Source organism: Macrosteles quadrilineatus, unplaced genomic scaffold (assembly GCF_028750875.1).
Source record: "Macrosteles quadrilineatus isolate MER2022 unplaced genomic scaffold, UCM_ALF_1.0 Scaffold_1__1_contigs__length_201487025, whole genome shotgun sequence".
Taxonomy (NCBI): domain Eukaryota; kingdom Metazoa; phylum Arthropoda; class Insecta; order Hemiptera; family Cicadellidae; genus Macrosteles; species Macrosteles quadrilineatus.
The window spans coordinates 121,955,390-121,975,478 of NW_026542594.1; the positions used below are offsets into that span (position 1 = coordinate 121,955,390).

Sequence of the window (20,089 nt, forward strand, 5' to 3'; positions counted from 1 at the left end):
TTAAACAGGAAGAGAAGACAGCTTTGGCGACAATTTTTGAAAGCACATAATAATTTTGAAAATGCTTTAAACGAAGATTTGCCAAAAGAAGAACTCCTGGTAGCCATTGAAACACAATATTTAAGTATGGAGGCGACATGTGACAATCTCTTCACTATGGATGAACAGATACAAGACGTGATGCTAGGCGAGAACACTTCTGACGCTGACCTGGACGCAGAGTACAACGCCACGTTAGAGTTTCGAGACAAGTGGTTCAACATGAAGGCCCAATACAAAAACCTGGTAAAAACCTCTCCCTGCAGCGATCGAGGTGAGTTGAACCCCTCTAAACATGAAACCAAAATTCGTTTACCAAAAATTGAACTAAAAAAATTTGACGGGCAGTTAAAAAATTGGATTGGATTTTGGTCACAGTTTTCGAAAATCCATAATGTTCAGAGTCTGCGTTATGAGGATAAATTTGAATATTTAATTCAATCAATGACACCAGGTTCCGCGGCTCTAAAACTGATCGAGGGTTTTCCTTTGTCTCAGGAAAACTATTATAAAGCAATCGAGCTCTTGAAATCTCGATTTGGCAAAGACGAATTACTAATCGAGTATTATGTAAGGGAGCTGTTGACCTTAGTGTTAAGTAAAAGTAGCCAGGTGTCCGTCACTAACCTCTATGATGGACTTGAAGTGCAGCTGCGGGCTCTTGAAACTTTGGGCGTCATTAAGGAAAAATATGCCGCTATGTTATTCCCTCTTGTTAAAACTTCAATACCAGAGAATATTTTTAAAGTTTGGGAAAGGTATCGAGTAGGCAAAAATGTGACCACAATGGAGCCTGGTAATTGCTTACGAGAGCTATAGTTGTTCCTAAAGACGGAATTCGAGGCAGAGGAGAGATTTAAGTTGAGAGAAGGATGTTGTGGGGTAGTTAGTAGTGAAAATAACAAGGTAAATGAAGATTCACAGAAACAACAACGAACTAGTAAGCCTAAGACACCTTCAGCAGCAGTTCTTGTATCGTCTGATGGGCATCAGGATCCTAAAATGAGCACAGGTATGTACCCTAATAAGAATCTTTGCGCATTTTGTGGAAAATCAACTCACAATTCATCTGATTGTTTTTCCATCTTTGATAAGACAACCTCAGAAAGAACCGAGATTGCAGAGAAAAAGGGGTTGTGTCTTAAATGTTTGAAGAAGGGACACTTAGCAAGTAAGTGCAGGATTCAGGTAAAATGTCTCATCTGTATAGGTAAACATCTGGCAATCTTATGTCAAAAGATCCCTACCACTAATGAATCCAAGCCGAGTGGTGAGGACAAGTCAAAACAAACTCCGGTTCAAAGTACTAGTTCATTTTCGACTTTGAACAACAAAAGTAAAACTACCTTACAAACTTTGTAAGCCTTTGTTAATGTAAATGGGGAAGCGAAAAGGGTTAGAATCTTATTTGACTCAGGTTCACAGAAAAGCTTCATTTCTAGTCTATGTGTATCTAAATTGAGTCTCCCAAGCAATGGCAAGGTTCTGATCCAGCAAGAAGTCTTTGGAGGTAAACAAACCGGTCCTAAACACCTATGAATTAAATTTGAGCTCAATAAATGAGAACTTTCGGACAAGTGTCAACGTTGTAGAACAACATGTTATCTGTAACCATGTTCCTAAGTTTTGTAATTACAGCTTGATCACTCGTTTAGATAAAGAAAACATATTTCTGACTGATGTTTCTTCTTGTGACAGGGACGACTTCACTGGTATTGATGTCTTATTAGGAGCTGACGTTTGGACACAGATCATCACTCCTGAGTTTCATAAGGTAAATGAGCAACTTGTAGCTGTAATAACTCGATTGGGCTGGACAACTGTTGGCACATCTGACGAGGAATCTTCTTTTGTCTCCTCCATGTTTGTGGCTTTCCAATCTTCACAAGATATTAGGCAATTTTGGGAACTAGAGACAATGGGTATATAATGGATCCGAGTGTCAAGCAACAGAAGGAGGAGAGAGATAGAGATGTTTTAGCGTTCTTCAAAGACACTGTCGATGTGGATGGACGCTACGAGGTAAAACTACCTTGGATTGAAGACCATCCCCCTCTGGATACGAACCGTGAAGTAGCCAAAAAACGTCTGTTGTCAACAGATATATGTGTATCAAACTTGGCGGATTTATTTATTTCATACTAAGCTATTGATATTTTAATAAAAAACACACTTTATTAGTTTCCCTGTAGCAGCTGACCTAGGTACTCGTTAAACATAAACGTTAATTTAATAGATTAATTGAAAATCAATCCAGGCAAATGGAAATTTGCTTAGTCGGCAGGTTTGCTGCAGCGGGGGTATTTTTATTTTTTAACCCTCAAAATTTTGCCGCCCCTAAAATTTGCCTAGTCCGCCTATTCGGAAATATGTCCCTATGGCATTCTGTTGTACAAATGCAATACGTGTGTTTACCATTACCTGTATCTTCTCTGGAGAAAGTGGAGGACAAAATAAAGAATGGACGTTCTCCTTGAGAAACCCCAGGGAGCTTGTGACAATCACATGGTCTGCCACATATTCTTCTCCGTTTTCACAAAATACCTAAAAATAAACCATTCAATTGAAAAGAATTTTTAAAAGTAACATTGATCTATATATTATAGGCCTGAAGCTAATAAGGATAACAAACTTTTGAGAAAACCGTAAGCAGCATATATATCAAACGTATACTTGAACGATAGGTGTCAATGAGAATTCAGTTTTAGTATCAGTTTTTTTTTTATAAACCCTCTCCTAAGGGCATAAATCTCAATTAAAGGGTTGTATTTATTCACATCTATAGATACGAGGGCTATCTATAAAGTAGCAGACGTTTTGAAATAAACCATATATACAAAATGAAAAAGCTAATTTTTACAATATACATTTTGTTTTGAAGCTTAACTTTCAGGCTATTTTTTGACATAACCTCCATTTAAATTAAGACATTTATCATAGCGTAATACAAGCTTTTCAATGCCCTCTTTAAAGAAAGAGCCTGTCAGTTCAAATACTGGTTTACACCAGCATGGAATTCAGCGCTAGTGTCAAAGCGTTGTGTAGCAAGCCACATCTTCATCGCTGGGAACAGATGATGGTCGCTCTGTGCCAAATCTGGGCTGTACGGCAGATGATTGAATACTTTCCATCCAAAACCATCCAATAGCTCTCGGGTACGATTGGCCGTGTGTGGACTGGCGTTGTCATGAAAAACAAAAGTTTTCGCCAAGTTTTCCACGACGCTAGTTTTTGATCCCATGTCTTAATTTTCTGAGTGTTTAGCATACCTCTCTGAGTTTATTGATTGGCCACGTTCAAGAAAGTTTACCAAAATCACTCCCAGAGTGTCCCAAAACACAGTAGCCATGATTTTTCTTGCCGATGGTGTCTGCCAACACTTTATCGGTTTCTTGGAGGAATGTGTGTGACCCCATTCCATTGACTGCCTTTTTGTTTGACAGAATGTTAAATTGGGCTAAAAATAAAGTTTTAAATAGCCCTCATAACTTTAGAACGAATCAAGATTTTTTGTAACAGTTTGTGGCATTGTAATCAGGGTAAAAATCTAGTTCAAAATAATGGGTCACAACCCCACCTTTACATTTGAAAAAAAATATTTTGCATCCAATATGGCGGATCCAAGATGGCGGCCAGAAATGACCACCTTGTCAAAATGGAGTACTTACTACCCAAGAATGTTTGGAAGTGGTCTGGGATTAATATTTGAAAAAATGTAGAAAAAGGTTGGGGGGGAGGGGACATTTAAAACTCGCCCTGTATGTTGTACTGGGATATCTATCCTGACACATAGATAATTTGATTCTGAGTTTGTTACAATAATTTCTTTTCCATTTGAGCTTTTTGGGGACTTATGTCCCTACAAGCCACTAGTCTATATATATATAAATATATAAAAATTTGAAAAAATGGTGTTTTTGGCCTCTGGGGACATCAAAATGAAAAAGTAAATCGGTCCCGGGCCTAGGTCTTACCATGCCACCTACGGTTATAAAAATTAAAAGAAATGTAACAGAAAATATTTATGATTCTATAGATTAGAAATTCTATCACTTTTGTAATTCAATTATTGGATTTTAATTGTATAGAAAAAAATCTAGAAGATAGGTTAGTTAAGCTTAGACAGGAAATGGCTGAATCGGGGAGCTTCACACCTGCGTCATCGGCTAGCACTGGCGAACTTCAGCAGGATAACGCCCTAGAAACGATCTCCAAGCCAGTGCCCACCATTACTGCCGTTGCCCCTCAGAACATCGTTCCTCACTTCGATGGTAAAACTCCCTGGGAGGACTACATGCACTACGGGGTGATGCGTTAGCTGTTCTGCATGCTATGCCAATGGCGGAGAGGAAGAATTTCACAGAATTAGTGAGAAGATTGGACATGCGGTTTGGGAATCGACATATGGACCAGCTCTACCGATCACAGTTGCGGAACCGGATCCAGAAGCCCAGTGAGTCACTCCAGGAGTTTGAAGCCGACATTGCTCGCCTGGTGAGAAACGCCTATCCATCGGTCACGGATGATGTCTACGAGAGTTTGGCGGTGGATAAATTCCTAGACGGTCTACGTGAACCTGAGACTCAACAGGCAGTGAAGCTCGCCAGACCAAAGACCCTGAGTGACGCACTGACACAGGCACTGGAGTTCGAGGCTGTACGACAGTCGGTGAGGGGCCAGGCTCGAGTCCTCGTGGCAGACGCAGAACCTACAACTCCACTGGACATCGAGGAGCTAGTAAAGAGAGTGCTGGAGGCACTAAAAACTCGTCGCCGGCAGATACGCTGTTGGAGCTGCGGACAGATGGGACATCCCCGGAGTAAATGTCCTTCGACCACATCAGAACTGAAGCAGGAAAACTAAGGAGGGTTGATGGAAAGGGGCAACCGTCAGCCCGCGATTGGAAAGCCCCGAGGAAAAGTGTTAAAGTTGCTTCACTGGGAAGTCAGTCGAGCATTTTCTACGTCGACGGAAAGGTGAACGGGCGTCTCCAAAGCTGTCTTCTGGACACTGGGGCGACTATGACCATCCTGAATCCAAACACTGTGTCGACGGAAGATATTTCACCAACATCATGGTCTCTACGTACAGCTACAGGTCAGCTGGCTCAGGTCTATGGACAGACGGTTGCTACCTTCCACATCGGCGGCTGCGTGTTTCAACACTGCGCACTTGTTGTCGACATAGACGAGGACGTGATTTTGGGAACCGATATAATGGTGAAGTACGGACTGAAGTTGGACATGTCAAGAGGACTAGTGACTCTCGGAGACGAAGATGTCATACTTCGGCGTGGAAAAGATATCTCTGCGCGCGTACTTCTACTGGAAGACACAACGCTACCAGCGCGCAGCCAGGTCATTGTTCAAGCCACAGTCGAAGGAGATTGGACTAGTGGGCAAAGTGTTCTGCTGGAGCCAGCAAGTGACAGTGAATCCCAGCTTGGACGTGGTGTCTTTGTCGCCAGATCCTTATTTAACTTAGGACATGAAAATCCGGTGCAACTGATGAACTTGAATGGTTTTCCTGTTACGATAAAAAGAGGAGTAATGATCGGAACGTGCGTGGCTGTTAATTCGGTGGTACGTCAACTAAAATAATGCCCGCCATCTCCAAATGGATTACCAAAGGAGCTAGAAGATTTCGTGGAGAGCACCTGTCAGGAGCTGACGCATCAACAAAGTGCAAAAATAAAGGACTTTATTACTAGATGGCAAGATGTCTTTGAGTACGGAAGTGGTCAGAATTTGTCCTTAAGCTGAGACAGAACATCCAGACATTATGCCAGGCAAGCAAACCAACAACTGTACCACTGACACTCTGCTCATCTCAATCGTCTTCGCAGCAACTACAACCACTATCTAGTTCTCCACAGCATCACTCACAACCAACTTCAACACAACTTCCTGCTGTTGGTCTTATCAGCCCCCGGTTGGTTCCAGGCGGTCTCAGCTATAACGAAGTTGTTAAATCAAAACCATCGAGTGTTGTGAAAAAGCAGAGCAAATGTGTGGTGTCAAGTGTTGAGGGTGATCCATCAGTGTTAGAGTTAGATTCCTGTTTAGATGATAGTTCTCCTTTAATTTTAAACTGATTCATTCTGACAATGACCTTGTACCTGCTAAATTAAGTAACTTAGATAATTCTTTGCACAAAACAAATTCACTGGCTCAAAATAACGAACTAAAAGGTTTATGTAATCAATCTTTTTATTCAACTAACTGTGATTTAATAATGCATTACAATTGTCAAGGTTTAAATTTAACAAAAATTTCAGCTCTCAATTTATTTTTATCTGAGGCCAATTTGAATATTAAAGCTATATCTTTTAATGAACATTGGTTAGATCATAATTCAGCCTCTCTGTTAAATACAATCAATAATTTTAAATTGGCTAGTTCTTATATAAGAGAAAGTGGCTGTAGGGGCGGATCTTGCATATTAGTGGATAAGAACTGTAAATATGTAACAATAACACAGTTTTCCAATTTAAATGAAGACTTTATTTTTGAATGTTCTGCTATTGAACTTGTGGATTTTAATTCAATTTTAATTTCTATTTATACAGTACCAAATTTCAACATAAGTAAACAGTTTTTAGATAGACTTGAAATTCTATTTTTGATAATACAGAAAAAATTTAAAAAAAATACTGTTTTTGTAACTGGAGATTTTAACATAGACATTTTAACGAATGACACATTCACAAGTAGATTTAAAGAAATTGTCGAATGTAATGGTTTTTGTTTTCAATTTGAGGAGCCAACTAGAATAACAAATACTTCATTTACTTGTTTGGATAATTTTATCACACCCAAAACGTTTAGTTGCCATTACAGGTTAAACACTGAGTTAGGTCTTTCTGATCACAATGCTATATTTATAAACCTCCCTAAGCTAGCCAAGTGTAAAACCATCAAGAATACTTCTAGTTCTTTTAAGAAAAGAATCATCTCTGATAGAAATACAGATGAATTTTGCAAATATCTACAGAGCACTAATAATAATTTTGTATTTAACCCCGCTTTAAACCCCAATGAAAATTACAATAGTTTTTTGAGAAGTTTTTTATTATCTTTCAATCATATATTTCCTGTTAAATCACTAAAAAAGAATGCTAAAACTAATAAATCTACTCTGAATTGGGTGACCCAAGGTATAAGAATTTCCAGTAAGAGGAAACGAGAATTGCACTTGGAAGCCAAGTTTAGTAGAAACCAAGAGTTTTTATCCTATGTAAAGCAATACAAAAAAATATTTAATAAAGTTGTAAAAAATTCAAAAATTCTCTCAAATAATAACCTAATTAGAAAATCTGAAAACAAGTCTAAGGCAGCTTGGCAAATTGTTAACAATGAACTGGGTTTAAACCGTACTCAAAGATACAAAATTATTTTAAAAGATGATACAAACCAAACCACTGTTGATAATCCTGATGATGTAGCTAAGCTTTTTAACAGTTTTTTCTGTAATACAGTTATTAATCTGAATGTAAAAAAGGCTTCTGTCAATGGTGTTCATTCGTCTGTAAAATCATACTGCAGTGATGGTGGGGTTACATTGTGCAATCTTAGCCCCACTAATAAAGATGAAATAAAAAAGATCATCCTTTCTCTAAAGAACAAAATTTCAGTAGGCTGGGACGAAATCCCAATTAAATTGATCAAATCTGCTGCTGACATTATCTCCGAACCCTTATCTCTTATTATAAATCAGTGTTTAAAGAATGGTATTTTTCCGGATCAACTCAAGTACTCCCAAATTTCTCCCGTTTTTAAGAAAGGTTCAAAATCAGATATTAATAACTACTATTCCAGTATCAGTATTAAGTAATTTTTCTAAAATATTTGAAAAAGTAATAAGCTATAGACTAGTTAATTATTTTGAAAGTAATAATTTATTTTACAATAAACAATTTGGTTTCCGAAAAAACTTAAGCACAGTTTCTGCTCTTACTCAGTTTGTTAATGAGATTGCAGAGGCCTTGGACAGGTCTCAGGCCACAGCAGGTGTTTTCTGTGACCTGTCTAAGGCTTTTGATTGTGTGGATCACTCACTCCTGTTGCTAAAACTTATTGATTATGGGATTGGGGGAAGTTGCTTTTCTTTAATACAATCTTACCTTTCTGAAAGAAAACAAAGAACTTTAATTTTAGAAGATAACAACAAACATTATTCACCATGGGAAATTATATCCACAGGTGTTCCCCAAGGCTCAGTATTGGGCCCACTTTTTTTTCTTATTTACATTAATGATCTTCCAAAAGCTATTAATAAAGAACTAATTCTTTTTGCCGATGACACTACTGCTTTGATCAAAAATAATAATACAGCTGAAATGTTTTCTTCTCTGCAAAGTGTGGTAAAGGACATGGAGCAATGGTTTTTAGAAAATGGGTTAAAACTTAATGTTGAAAAAACAAATATTATTAAATTTTCTACTAGACACAAAAATATGGAAAACTGTTCCTTTAATTTAGTTGAAGCTCATAAATTCCTAGGGGTTTACGTAGATGACGCAGTTAAATGGGATTCACATTTGAATTATTTACGTAACAAAATTAGGTCGATATCATCTTTATTCATACATTTAAGGGACTGTGTTTCTATTGAGACACTTAAAGTAGTTTATCATGCTTATGTGGAGTCAGTGTTAAGATATGGCATAATTTTATGGGGCCAAGCTACTGGTATTAAAACTTTATTCAGGTTACAAAAACGTATTATTCGTATTATTACCAACTCTCATCCACGCAGTTCTTGTAAGAAACATTTTCAAAATTTAAAAATTCATACATTAACGGGGTTGTATATTCTAGAATTATTAAATTACATACATTCAGTTAAAAATGAGCTACCAGAAACAATACATTTTAATCACAGGTATGAAACCCGAAATGAAAATATATTTAGACTCCCCAGACACCGTTTGACCCTATATGAAAAATCTCCATTGTACGCTGGGCTGAGATTGTACAATGTGCTTCCGCCATGCTATAAGTCATTAAGCAAAACCAAATTTAAAGATACAATAGATAATTTTCTTATTGACAAGGCTTTTTACTTAATTGAAGATTTTTACAGAACTACAACTTAGAATTTTTTTTTTTAGTGTTTAATTTTAAGTTAAAAGTTTTAATGTTAAATATTTTATGTATGGATTTAATTTTGACAATGCACCTATTCTAAATGTTATGACATGTATGGAATGTTTTGTGCAAATAAAGTCTATGTCTATGTCTATGTCTATGCCCTAGAGGAAGGACGAATATTGTACAACACAAGATAGACACCGGAGATGCAAAACCCATACGTCAGGCCCCTAGACGACTCCCACTGGCAAAACGTGACGAAGCCGAGAGAATCATAAAGGAGATGGAAGCGGATGGTGTCATCGAGCCTTCTAGCAGCCCTTGGGTGTCACCTGTGGTACTAGTGAAAAAGAAAGACGGCTCAACAAGATTTTGCGTAGACTACCGCCTTCTCAACAAAGTCACCAAGAAAGACAGCTACCCTCTACCCAGGATTGATGACACACTCGACACTCTGGGAGGATGTCAGATATTCTCAACCTTAGACCTCAGAAGTGGCTACTGGCAGGTCGGGCTCGCTCCTGAGGACAAGGAGAAGACAGCGTTCTCTATTGGGACAGGACTTTGGCAATTCACTGTGCTGCCTTTTGGACTTTGCAATGCCCCTGCTACTTTTGAAAGGCTCATGGAGAACGTCCTCAGGGAATTGTCATGGGAAACATGCCTGGTATACTTGGATGACATTATCGTCCTAGGCAAATCCTTCGAAGACCACATGAAGAACCTGGAGAATGTCTTCATGCGACTGCGGATGGCTAATCTCAAGTTGAACCCCAAGAAGTGCAACTTGTTCCGCAAACAGGTTAATTACCTCGGCCATGTTGTATCAGACAAAGGAGTATCTGTGGATCCGGAGAAGATCAGAGCTATCACTGATTGGCCAATACCTCAGGATAAACACCAAGTTAGGAGCTTCCTTGGGCTGTGCGCTTACTACAGAAGATTTGTGAAAGGATTTGCTAATACTGCCAAACCACTAACTAAATTGACCGAAGACAAGAGAACCTTTGTTTGGGACAACGACTGCGAGAAATCTTTTGAAGAGCTGAAGGCCAAATTATGCAGCGCACCCATATTGAGCTATCCACGACCAGATGGAAAATTCGTACTAGACACGGATGCCAGCAATACCGCCATTGGAGGAGTCCTTTCTCAACTTCAGGCTGGAGAAGAACATGTGATCGGATACTTCAGTAAGGTACTGTCAGCACCTGAGCGAAATTACTGTGTCACCAGGAGGGAGCTTCTGGCAGTGGTGAAGTCCATAGAACACTTTCACATTTGTATGGAAGAAGGTTTCTCTTGAGAACAGACCATGCCGCACTGATATGGCTTCTAAGATTTAAGTCTCCAGAAGGGCAGGTTGCTAGATGGTTGGAAAGGTTACAGGAGTATGACTTTGAATCAGTCCATCGTGCGGGACCGAGCCACAGGAATGCGGATGCACTTTCAAGAAGACCATGTGGAGACACCTGCATGCACTGCACACGCAAGGAAGACAAAAGTGCATCGGTTCATCGCGTGACCGCCATTGACGATGAATGGGACAAGAAGAAGCTGTCAGAGGACCAGAAGGAAGACCAAGAAAAGGAAGACCATCGTCGCAGGATGTTGCTCCATTGTCTAAGAACGTCAAGACCTACTGGGCGCAGTGGAACTCGATTTTAATGGAAGAAGGAGTCTTGAAGCGAGTCGTCGAATCAGAGGAAGGGGGGCACCGAAAACTCCAAATAATAATTCCAAGGAAGAGGGTTCCTGAAGTGCTAAGGGAAGTGCACGATGGAATTTCAGGAGGCCATCTAGGGGTACATCGTACACTGGTGAAAGTAAGGGAGCGCTTCTACTGGGCTAATCAGAAAGATGACGTCATAGACTGGTGCAGAAGATGTGTGACCTGCGCAGCATCAAATGGCCCTGTCAACAAACGAAATGCCCCAATGAGGAAATACAACGTAGGTGCCCCGTTCGAGCGCATTGCCATTGACGTTGCAGGACCGTTCCCCATGATAGATAGATAGATAGATAGATTTATTTTGGTTGCAATGGATTACTTCAGCAAATGGGTAGAGGCCTATGCATTGCCTAACCAGGAAGCGGTAACAGTTGCAGATATATTAATCAAAGAACTGGTTAGCCGATTTGGCGTCCCGCTCGAAATTCATTCTGACCAAGGAAGAAATTTTGAGTCAGCGGTATTCTCTAGAATGTGTGAAGTTCTTGGTATCCGGAAGACTCGAACAACACCTCTTCATCCACAGTCAGATGGCATGGTAGAACGCATGAACAGGACGATGGGAAGATATCTGTCAAAGGTTGTCTCCGAACATCAGCGGGACTGGGACCAATACCTGCACCTGTTCCTACTTGCTTATAGGAGTTCTGTCAACGAAACCACCGGCCAGACTCCAGCTAACGTAGTTTTCGGGCGAGAGCTACGTCTTCCATGCGATCTGCAGTATGGATTGAAGCCGGATGAATGTGTGGTTGGCGAGGACTACGTATCGGATCTGCGGAAGAGGATGGACGAGATACATGAGAAAGTTCGTCGCAACATTTCTGGAGCAAGTGACAGGATGAAGGAGAGGTACGACGTGAAGGCCGAGAAAGGAGGGTTCACACCTGGTGATCTCGTGTGGCTACATAATCCCCGAAGGCGTCGTGGTTATTCACCTAAACTTCAGAACTCATGGGAAGGACCCTATGAAGTTATTTCCCGTTTAAATGACGTCATCTACAGGATTAAGAAACAACCAAATGGCAAACCAAAAATAGTTCATTTTAACAGGCTTGCACCCTACAAAGGAGATCACGGCCAACAAGTTCGGAACCTCTCAACCAAGCCAAGAGACGTCGTGCCTGAGAGACATGGAAATGAGGGACTGAGGTTGTTATACAAGGACCTCTTCACCTTGCCAGTGGAATATGCCTTGGCACACTGCGTAGCAGAAGACCTGAGAGCGTCGCGAGATATAGCCACAGTCTTCAGGAAAAAGTTTGGAGGGACCGAAGATCTTGAGCGTCAGAGCCCCGCCATTGGCACAACCCTTCACCTGAAGCGCAATGGACAGCATCTGTTCTACCTCGTTACGAAGGAAACATCTAACAAGAAGCCGTCCTACGAATCTTTGAAGAAAAGCCTGCAAGACCTGCGAGACAAGCTCCTTCGGATTGGAATCAAAAAGCTGGCAATTCCAAGGCCCCTGGGATGTGGTTATGACGGATTGGAATGGAAGATTGTAAGAAATATTGTGCAGGAGCTTTTTAAGGACACTGGCATCGAAATTGTGGTCTGCGTATACAACCCATGGGGAACCGGAGACATTATTGTTCCAGAAGATCGCCAGCTTCGAGAGAAATCTGTTCTGGGGCAGAACAGTCTTAAGGAGGGGGTAGTGTTACAAGTCAGGAGCCCCGTGCAACAATAGCCAGGCGCCGTCTCAAAAGGGTTGTTTGTCTAACGGGATTCTCCGAACTCACCAGTGATAGACAATAGACCCATGTCAACGGACTACCTCAATAGGGGCCCTAGAACCTTCTACACTTCTACGCCGGTTTGTAAACAACGGATACTCGAACTCTCCACTCTAGAATGTTCTACGGCAAGCTTATATAAGGGACCGTCTTCCGGTACACGCCAGTTGAGTTGAGTTGAGCCTTCCGAGAATCCGCGCAGCAACCACCCGTCGGTGTTTGTGACCAGTGCTAGTGCTAGTGGCAGTGACAGAGTAGTGACTGTGTAGAGACAGTGTAGTGACAGTAGTGACAGTGTAGTGACAGTGCTGTAACAGAAGTAGTGATAAATCCTGTAGAGGCTAGCTGTAAGTAGAAACATTGTAAATTAGAATAGGCATTAGCTAGGTTTAGATAGGGTTAGTTAGGTGTTAGGTAATTCTAATATTTGTAAATAGATAATAATTAGTGTAAATAAATAGTTACTATAAAATCGCCAAGTTTTATTGTATGGAACCTGTTAAGCCCGCAACAATAATATATCAAATTTCAAAATGGCGGATCCAAGATGGCGGCCGAAAAAAATACATCAGTCATAACAAAGAGAAAATATGTTGACAATGACTGGTAGTGTATACAAATCTTTATCTAGCACTATTTTGAGATTATGGTCTTAGTTTGTAAATGCACAATGTTAAATGAAAATAAAGTTTTAAAAAGCCCTCATAACTTTTGAATGAATCAAGATTTTAAAAAACGGTTTATGGCATTGTAATCAGTGTAAAAAGCTAATTTGAAATAATGGGTCACAACCCCACCTTTACATTTGAAAAAAATAATTTTACATCCAATATGGCGGATCCAAGATGGCGGCCGGAAATGACCACCTTGTCAAAATGAAGTACTTACTACCCAACAATGTTTGGAAGTGGTCTGGGATCGATATTTTAAAAAATGTAGAAAGAAGTTGCGGGTGGGGACAATTAAAACTCACCCTGTATATCTTTTGTGTAAAAAAAGTCTTTGGTTGCTTTTGTAGATGTTATTTTCAATAAAGAATTTGAATGATTCCAGAGGTTTAACTGCTAAAGGCAGCAAACATGTTTATGAATAAATATTGGTTTATTAAGGTAGCTTTGGTTATTTGGTTAATGCTGATAAAAAGGCTTCCCCGATTGAAATACAGTGTTGGAAATTGTCTTCGTCAAATAAGAAAAGGCAAAAAATGGTGTGTTGAGATAAACTTAGTTCTTGGTCAAAACCGCTAAATTAGCATCCTTACCCTACCCAGCTATTATTTCTAAGTCTATGCTCATTTTGTAAAGGTTTAACAAAATTAGTCTTAACAAAATTAGTAAAGGCATCCCATTGACAGAACATAACCCAAAATTTGTTTCTGATCAACATTAAGAAACCCCTATTAGCCTAGTGTAAGTATATGTGGTGGTAATCCTCCTAAAGGCAGGGCCTCGCGTGGGTGGGGCGGCCAGGGCGACCGCCCTGGGCGCCGCGGTCAGGGGGGCGCCGCGGCAAAAGTAATGCAACAAATTTAAAAAAGTTAGATGCACATAACGTATTTTGGAAAGTTATGGATAACCACGAATACTAGTTCTATTATTCGTGTGTGTAACTGAATGTTAAATATTACGTTGTATGCCTTTATTGAACAAATACATATTATTTGATACCAATCACCCAATCACTTTATAATTTGCAATGTTTTCCAAATTAAATATCAATATGGTATTGAATTAAATTTAGTAATAATAGCCTAAACAATCAACTCCACTGTGGAGTTGAAAGCTCTGTCCCAACTTAATTATCTTAATATATTGCAATGTCTTAATTATCTTCATATTGCAAAGTCGCGGTGTTGCTCTGTACACGTAGCTGCCGTATTCTATTTTTAATACGCCCGACCGGCCGACGGTCGACCTTGGGAACCACCCCTACCCCGATCACTCCTTTCTCCTACGGCAGTCTCAGCTGAGCTGCCAGCTTAGTTTTATGAGAGTTATTTACACTTAATGTTTAGGATCTCATATCTAAATGTGATAACGTGGGTTTCTTTTATTCTGTATAAAAATTCTATTCAGAGTAGGTTTGGATTGAGGTTTTGCATCCATTGCATTAATTTCAATTTGCTCTGTATTAATTAATAACATATTCAGTATAGTACTTTTTATACATTTTAACATTTTCTCACATTAGTTGGGATTTGGTTAACATCAATTAAAACAGATTTTCATTCAAAATTTAAGTAATTTATCCCTAATAATCAATCCCAGATTCCTGACTCTAGTATTTTTGTTAGGTGATTCAATCCCTTTAGGTGTCTGTTTTTGGGGATTAAAAAAAATATAGCGACATCATCACTCATTCTGTGTTGGGGGGGGGGGGGGGCTGGCAACATCCCGCCCCGGGCGCCAAAAAACCATGCAACGGCCCTGCCTAAAGATGCGATTGATTTACAACGTCTAATTACTAACTATTAACTGGTTAATAGTTGGTGGTGACTGGTTAGGGTTCCATTACCCAGTTATCGAAACTAATCACGACATAAATATTTTTGGTTAGTTTTAAGAAACGGAAATTACCTCTATGTTCTACTGTTATAATAGGTGCTCCCTTTACTACTGTGCATGGTAGGCTATATTATTTTAACCTTTTTTGCTTGGAGCAACAAAGTACTTAATGAACAAATACCTGTACGAACCTACTTCATCTTTATTCCCAAATTTTTTTCTACTGTTGGAGAAAAAAGTTTAGACACTCGAGTTTGGAGCTCTACAGAAAAGTAACCAACTGACTTAGAAAAACACGTAGTATATATAAATTTTCGTTGTTTTATTCTACGTATCCCTGTGAAAACAAAAAGTTTTTAGCTTGTTTAGGAATTTTTTTATGACAGTCGGAAGGTAAAAACTGCCTGTTTTTAGAGTACCAAAAACCATCTTATGACTTATGAAAATTGGTTTAACCATCTTATGAAAATTCGCACAATGTAAACTAAACGGCAGAACTTTATCAAACTTTAATACAATATAGACACATATATAATGAATTAATTTGTGTAGTTTCAGAATTTTTACTCTACCCAAAAAGTTTTTGTTGTAACTTTTGTAAATCAACTTTTTCTCAAAAACGGCAAACGCTAGAAAAAAAATTAAAAGCTTCTTTCGAAGGTGATTGATTTTGTATTGAAATATTGATACTGCTCAACCAAATTGTTACGCATGTTATTTACATAAGTTAACAAAAAACTGGATGATCTCGCGCCTGCAAGGGGTGCAAACGCCATCGCCCGCTCAGGAATCCAGTGCAGTGTTGCCACGAGGGACCTTGACCGAGCGTAAGGTTATTGACGCAGTGTGTGTCACTGACTGACTCACAGGAAATATCATGTTTTGCATTCTTCCAAAGGGTCGAAAGTATTACCACCCCAAATATAGATGCTAAATCTAAATTTTCAGATTCGGAATATGCAATGATTGTCAGTGCTATATGCTTTTTTTAGAAGTGTGGGAGTGACGTTGGAGGTCCAAAGCCCTTATTAGAAAAGGTGATGGAAAATGGTTAATAAATAATAATAACTGCTGTTCAGTTTTGACTCAACAGTTCGCAGCCCATAGTTGCTCAATGTCCAGGTGTTCAATTTGGCAACACTGTACGGGGTATGCGCCCAGTTAGAGCCGGCGGCGGTCTGGAAGTGCCGTATTCGGCCTCTGCACTATCCAAATTAAATGTTAACTTATATAAATAATATGCGTAAAAATTTGGTTGAGCAGTATCAATATTTCAAATACAAAACCAATCACCTCCAAAAAAAGCTTTTACATTTTTTTCTAGTGTTTGCCGTTTTTGAGAAAAAGTTAATTTACAAAAGTTACAACAAAAACTTTTTGGGTAGAGTAAAAATTCTGAAACTACACAAATTAATTCATTATATATGTGTCTATATTGTATAAAAGTTTGATAAAGTTCTGACGTTTAGTTTACATTGTGCAAATTTTCAAAGTCATAAGATGGTTTTTGATACTCTAAAAACAGGGAGTTTTTACCTTCCGACTGTCATAAAAAATTCCCTAAAAAACGAGCTAAAAATTTTTTGTTTTCACAGGAATACGTAGAATAAAACAACAAAAATTTATATATACTACGTGTTTTTCTAAGTTAGTTTGGTCACTTTTCTGTAGAGCTCCAAACTCGAGTGTCTAAACTTTTCCCCCCGACAGTAAGAGTAACCGTTGAGGTTATTCCACTTCATACAAAATATTGATTAAACACTACCATAAATCTCAAATATAAATGTTAGTAAATTTACAAAAAAGTGTGGAATAAATCTTTAACATATGTTTTGAAATCAAAACAAAGAAGATCTTAATTTAATCTTGAATCGTTTCTTTAATCTTGAAAACAATTTATTTTAACTTTGACATAACTAAAAAGTCTTGATTATTATGGGTAACGTTATCCCTTTTTATAGTTGGTTTTATATAGTATACATTACATTGCAGAATTAACTGGTAAATGAGTAATCCAAATGTAATATTGCTTACTTGCTTAATGATAAATCACGATCAGCTGTATTGAAGTAAACAAAAATCAGCAGTAAAATGCCTTCTAATGCTATTCTTATGGAGAACATTTTACGTTATATCTAATTTTGTGTTAAGATTTTTGGAATTTCACTATTTTTCCCGCCGTCACTGGATCGAGACCTTTAATTTGAGCCCTCTCCCGTCATTCTACGACTTCCCAGTCACCCACAATTTTGACGCAAAAAATCGGCTTACGTAATTAATATATAGATTTATATATATATATATATATATATATATATATATATATATATGTCCGTGAACGCGATAACTTGAGTAATTTTAGTCCGATTTTGATGAAATTTGGTTTAATGGTGTAAAGCGGGATAAACTTGAATGAGTTCGCTGACCAGCATGATCGGACTATGGGAACGGGGGTTTATGGGGGGTTTTATGGGGTAAAAATAGGTTTTTCCAATTTTTGCCCCTAAAAATCCAAAATTTCACAGTTTATTTCCAAACCATTTTGTAGAGCTTAAAAAAAAAAATTTAGTATATTGAAGCGTTGTTATGCGCCTAATGAATACGGAGAAAATTAAAAAAAAATTTTATTTTAAAATTCCCATGTTATTCTTACGGAGAATAAGTCAACTGTTGTAGTTTGCTTGTTTATGAACATATTTTGATCAAATTTGTAAAATACATTAATTTCTTACCAAACTACAGTACCTATTAACATAAAAAGAAACTTTTTACCCTCCCTGTTGCAGCAAACCTAAGTACTCAAACTAATTCTATTTAAATACGGAATAAATGTGATATTTTTAAGGAGACATTTTAGTGTAAATCCAATCAAGCAAATGGAAATTCGCTAAGTCTGCAGGGTTGCTGCGGCGGGGGTATTATATTATTACAACATGTGGTATGATATTTGCTTGAAATGTAATGAAATATAATGATAACTGTTTAGGTACATACAATTTAATATAACAAGGGTCACAAATATATTTATCTACCGTACTCAATTTTCTTTTTTTAAATACTCACCGTAGCATATGGCACATCCGAGGAGTATTTAACAAGTTTAACAACACAGTTGGTTTTTATTGAGTGAGAAGGTAGATTATCAACCAAATGCTGCACTACAGATGAATAACCTTGTTTCAAATTATTGTAATCTGCTCCTCCACAAAACTCATATAACCCCCAGGCTTTGGCTGACAGTGTGTTGAGATGATTACAGGAATTATCTATCACCTGAAACCTATCATAAAATACTATGTATTGATGAAACGATAATAATCATACCGCTAATAATAATAGTAATCATTATCATTACATCAGTGTTTACAGTTAGTTTTTTTCAGATACAGTTAGTTGAGAAACAACTAAATTTCTATTCTAATATAACTACAAGACAGATACTTGTAAACTACAATGTAAAACAAGTAATAAATACACTTGAATCTGAAAATTTTTTGTCGTTTAGTTCGGTTGTTTAAGTAAATATACAACATATATACTTTCAAATCAACAAAACTCTGTGACCTAAGTATAATTCAGAAATCTTGTTAAGAGTATATGTAAAAAATAAAAAAAAATTTTGTTCACATTCACATAATTATATACAGTGTTTTTATACATTTATACACATATAAAGTACATGGTTTTCGTTACAAATGTTTTCACTAATTTATTATAAAACTATTTATACACTGCATGTATTGTATACACAGTGTGCCTGTTTTAATGATTGCTCTAGTCTTTGCACGATTTAAAAACCTATAGTATTTTATTTTTAAGATTACAGTGATACTTTGCATGTAGCAAAAAGTAACGTTCAAAACACGAGTGAAAGAGGGTCGATACACATTCTCCACCATCTCAAATATGTAATGGCTCACTTTCTACTCTTGTTATTAATATACTTTTAATATTTTAAATAAGTTACATATACTTATTCCCTATCTCCCAATTCTGAACTAAAAAGTTGTATGACAGCTGGTTGTTTATGTCGTCTCCTAACCTCAAAACTTCACTTAAAAACACCTAATCACTGCAGTGGCAGTAACATCATCACCATGTCAACAAAACAGTGGATACTGTACCTAATATTGCTCACATCAGTAACTTGCGAGAAAATGAGTCATCACGCCACTTCGCTGTCCGCTGACTCAAACGAGTCCATATGGCTGTTTTCGGTGATGTTAGTAGAGTTTACCCTCACTTCTTAGTACTTTATTTCAGCTAAATATATTTTTGAAATTTCAAACTAAAAAAAACATTCTTAAAAAAATCCAAAAAATCGCTGCCCTGAGCTGCAGCCCCTTTAGCCCACCCCCTCCCCCACTAAATCCGCCACTGAACAGGGTACAGCACTATTACTTTTTAGCGAATTTCCCTATAGGGAAGTAGCTATTACCGTAGGTCTCATGGTAAGACTTAGGCCCGGGACCGATTTACTTTTTCATTTTGATGTCCCCAGAGGCCAAAAACACCATTCGTTAAAATTTTTATATATGTTCAGATTCATATATATATATGTGTCCGTGAACACGATAACTTGAGTAATTTTTGTCTGATTTTGATGAAATTTGGTTTGAAGGTGTAAGGCGGGATAAACTTGAATGAGTTCGCGAACCAGCATGATCGGACCATGGGAACAGGGTTTTACGGGGGAATGGGGTAAAAATAGGTTTTTTCTAATTTTTTACCCTCTAAACACAAAATTTCTCAATTTCTCTCCGGACCTTTTTACAGAGCTTAAAAAAAGAAATAATTTAGTATATCAAAGTGTTTTTGTACAATTATTGGCTACGGAGAAAATTCAAAAAAATGTTATTTTAAAATTCCCAAGTTATTCTTATGGAGAATATTGTAAAATGTTGTAGTTTGCTTGTTTATGGATATATTTTGATCAAACTTGGTAAATTTATTTATTTTATACAAAGTTATTCATATTTTACT

The 20,089-nt window shown here is 37.9% G+C and overlaps 1 protein-coding gene across 2 annotated transcripts in view; it reads right to left on the bottom strand.

Moving 5' to 3' along the window:
- The window catches only part of LOC128984083 (spermine oxidase-like), a 200,981-nt gene that overhangs the window by 43,184 nt on the left and 137,708 nt on the right, over positions 1-20,089 (bottom strand). For both annotated transcript variants that reach the window (XM_054403372.1, XM_054403368.1), the window contains exons 13-14: positions 18,170-18,386; positions 2,461-2,583 (exon numbers count right to left, since the gene is read on the bottom strand). In XM_054403372.1, the coding sequence (XP_054259347.1) occupies positions 2,461-2,583; positions 18,170-18,386 (340 nt within the window). The remainder of the gene's footprint in view (positions 1-2,460; positions 2,584-18,169; positions 18,387-20,089) is intronic.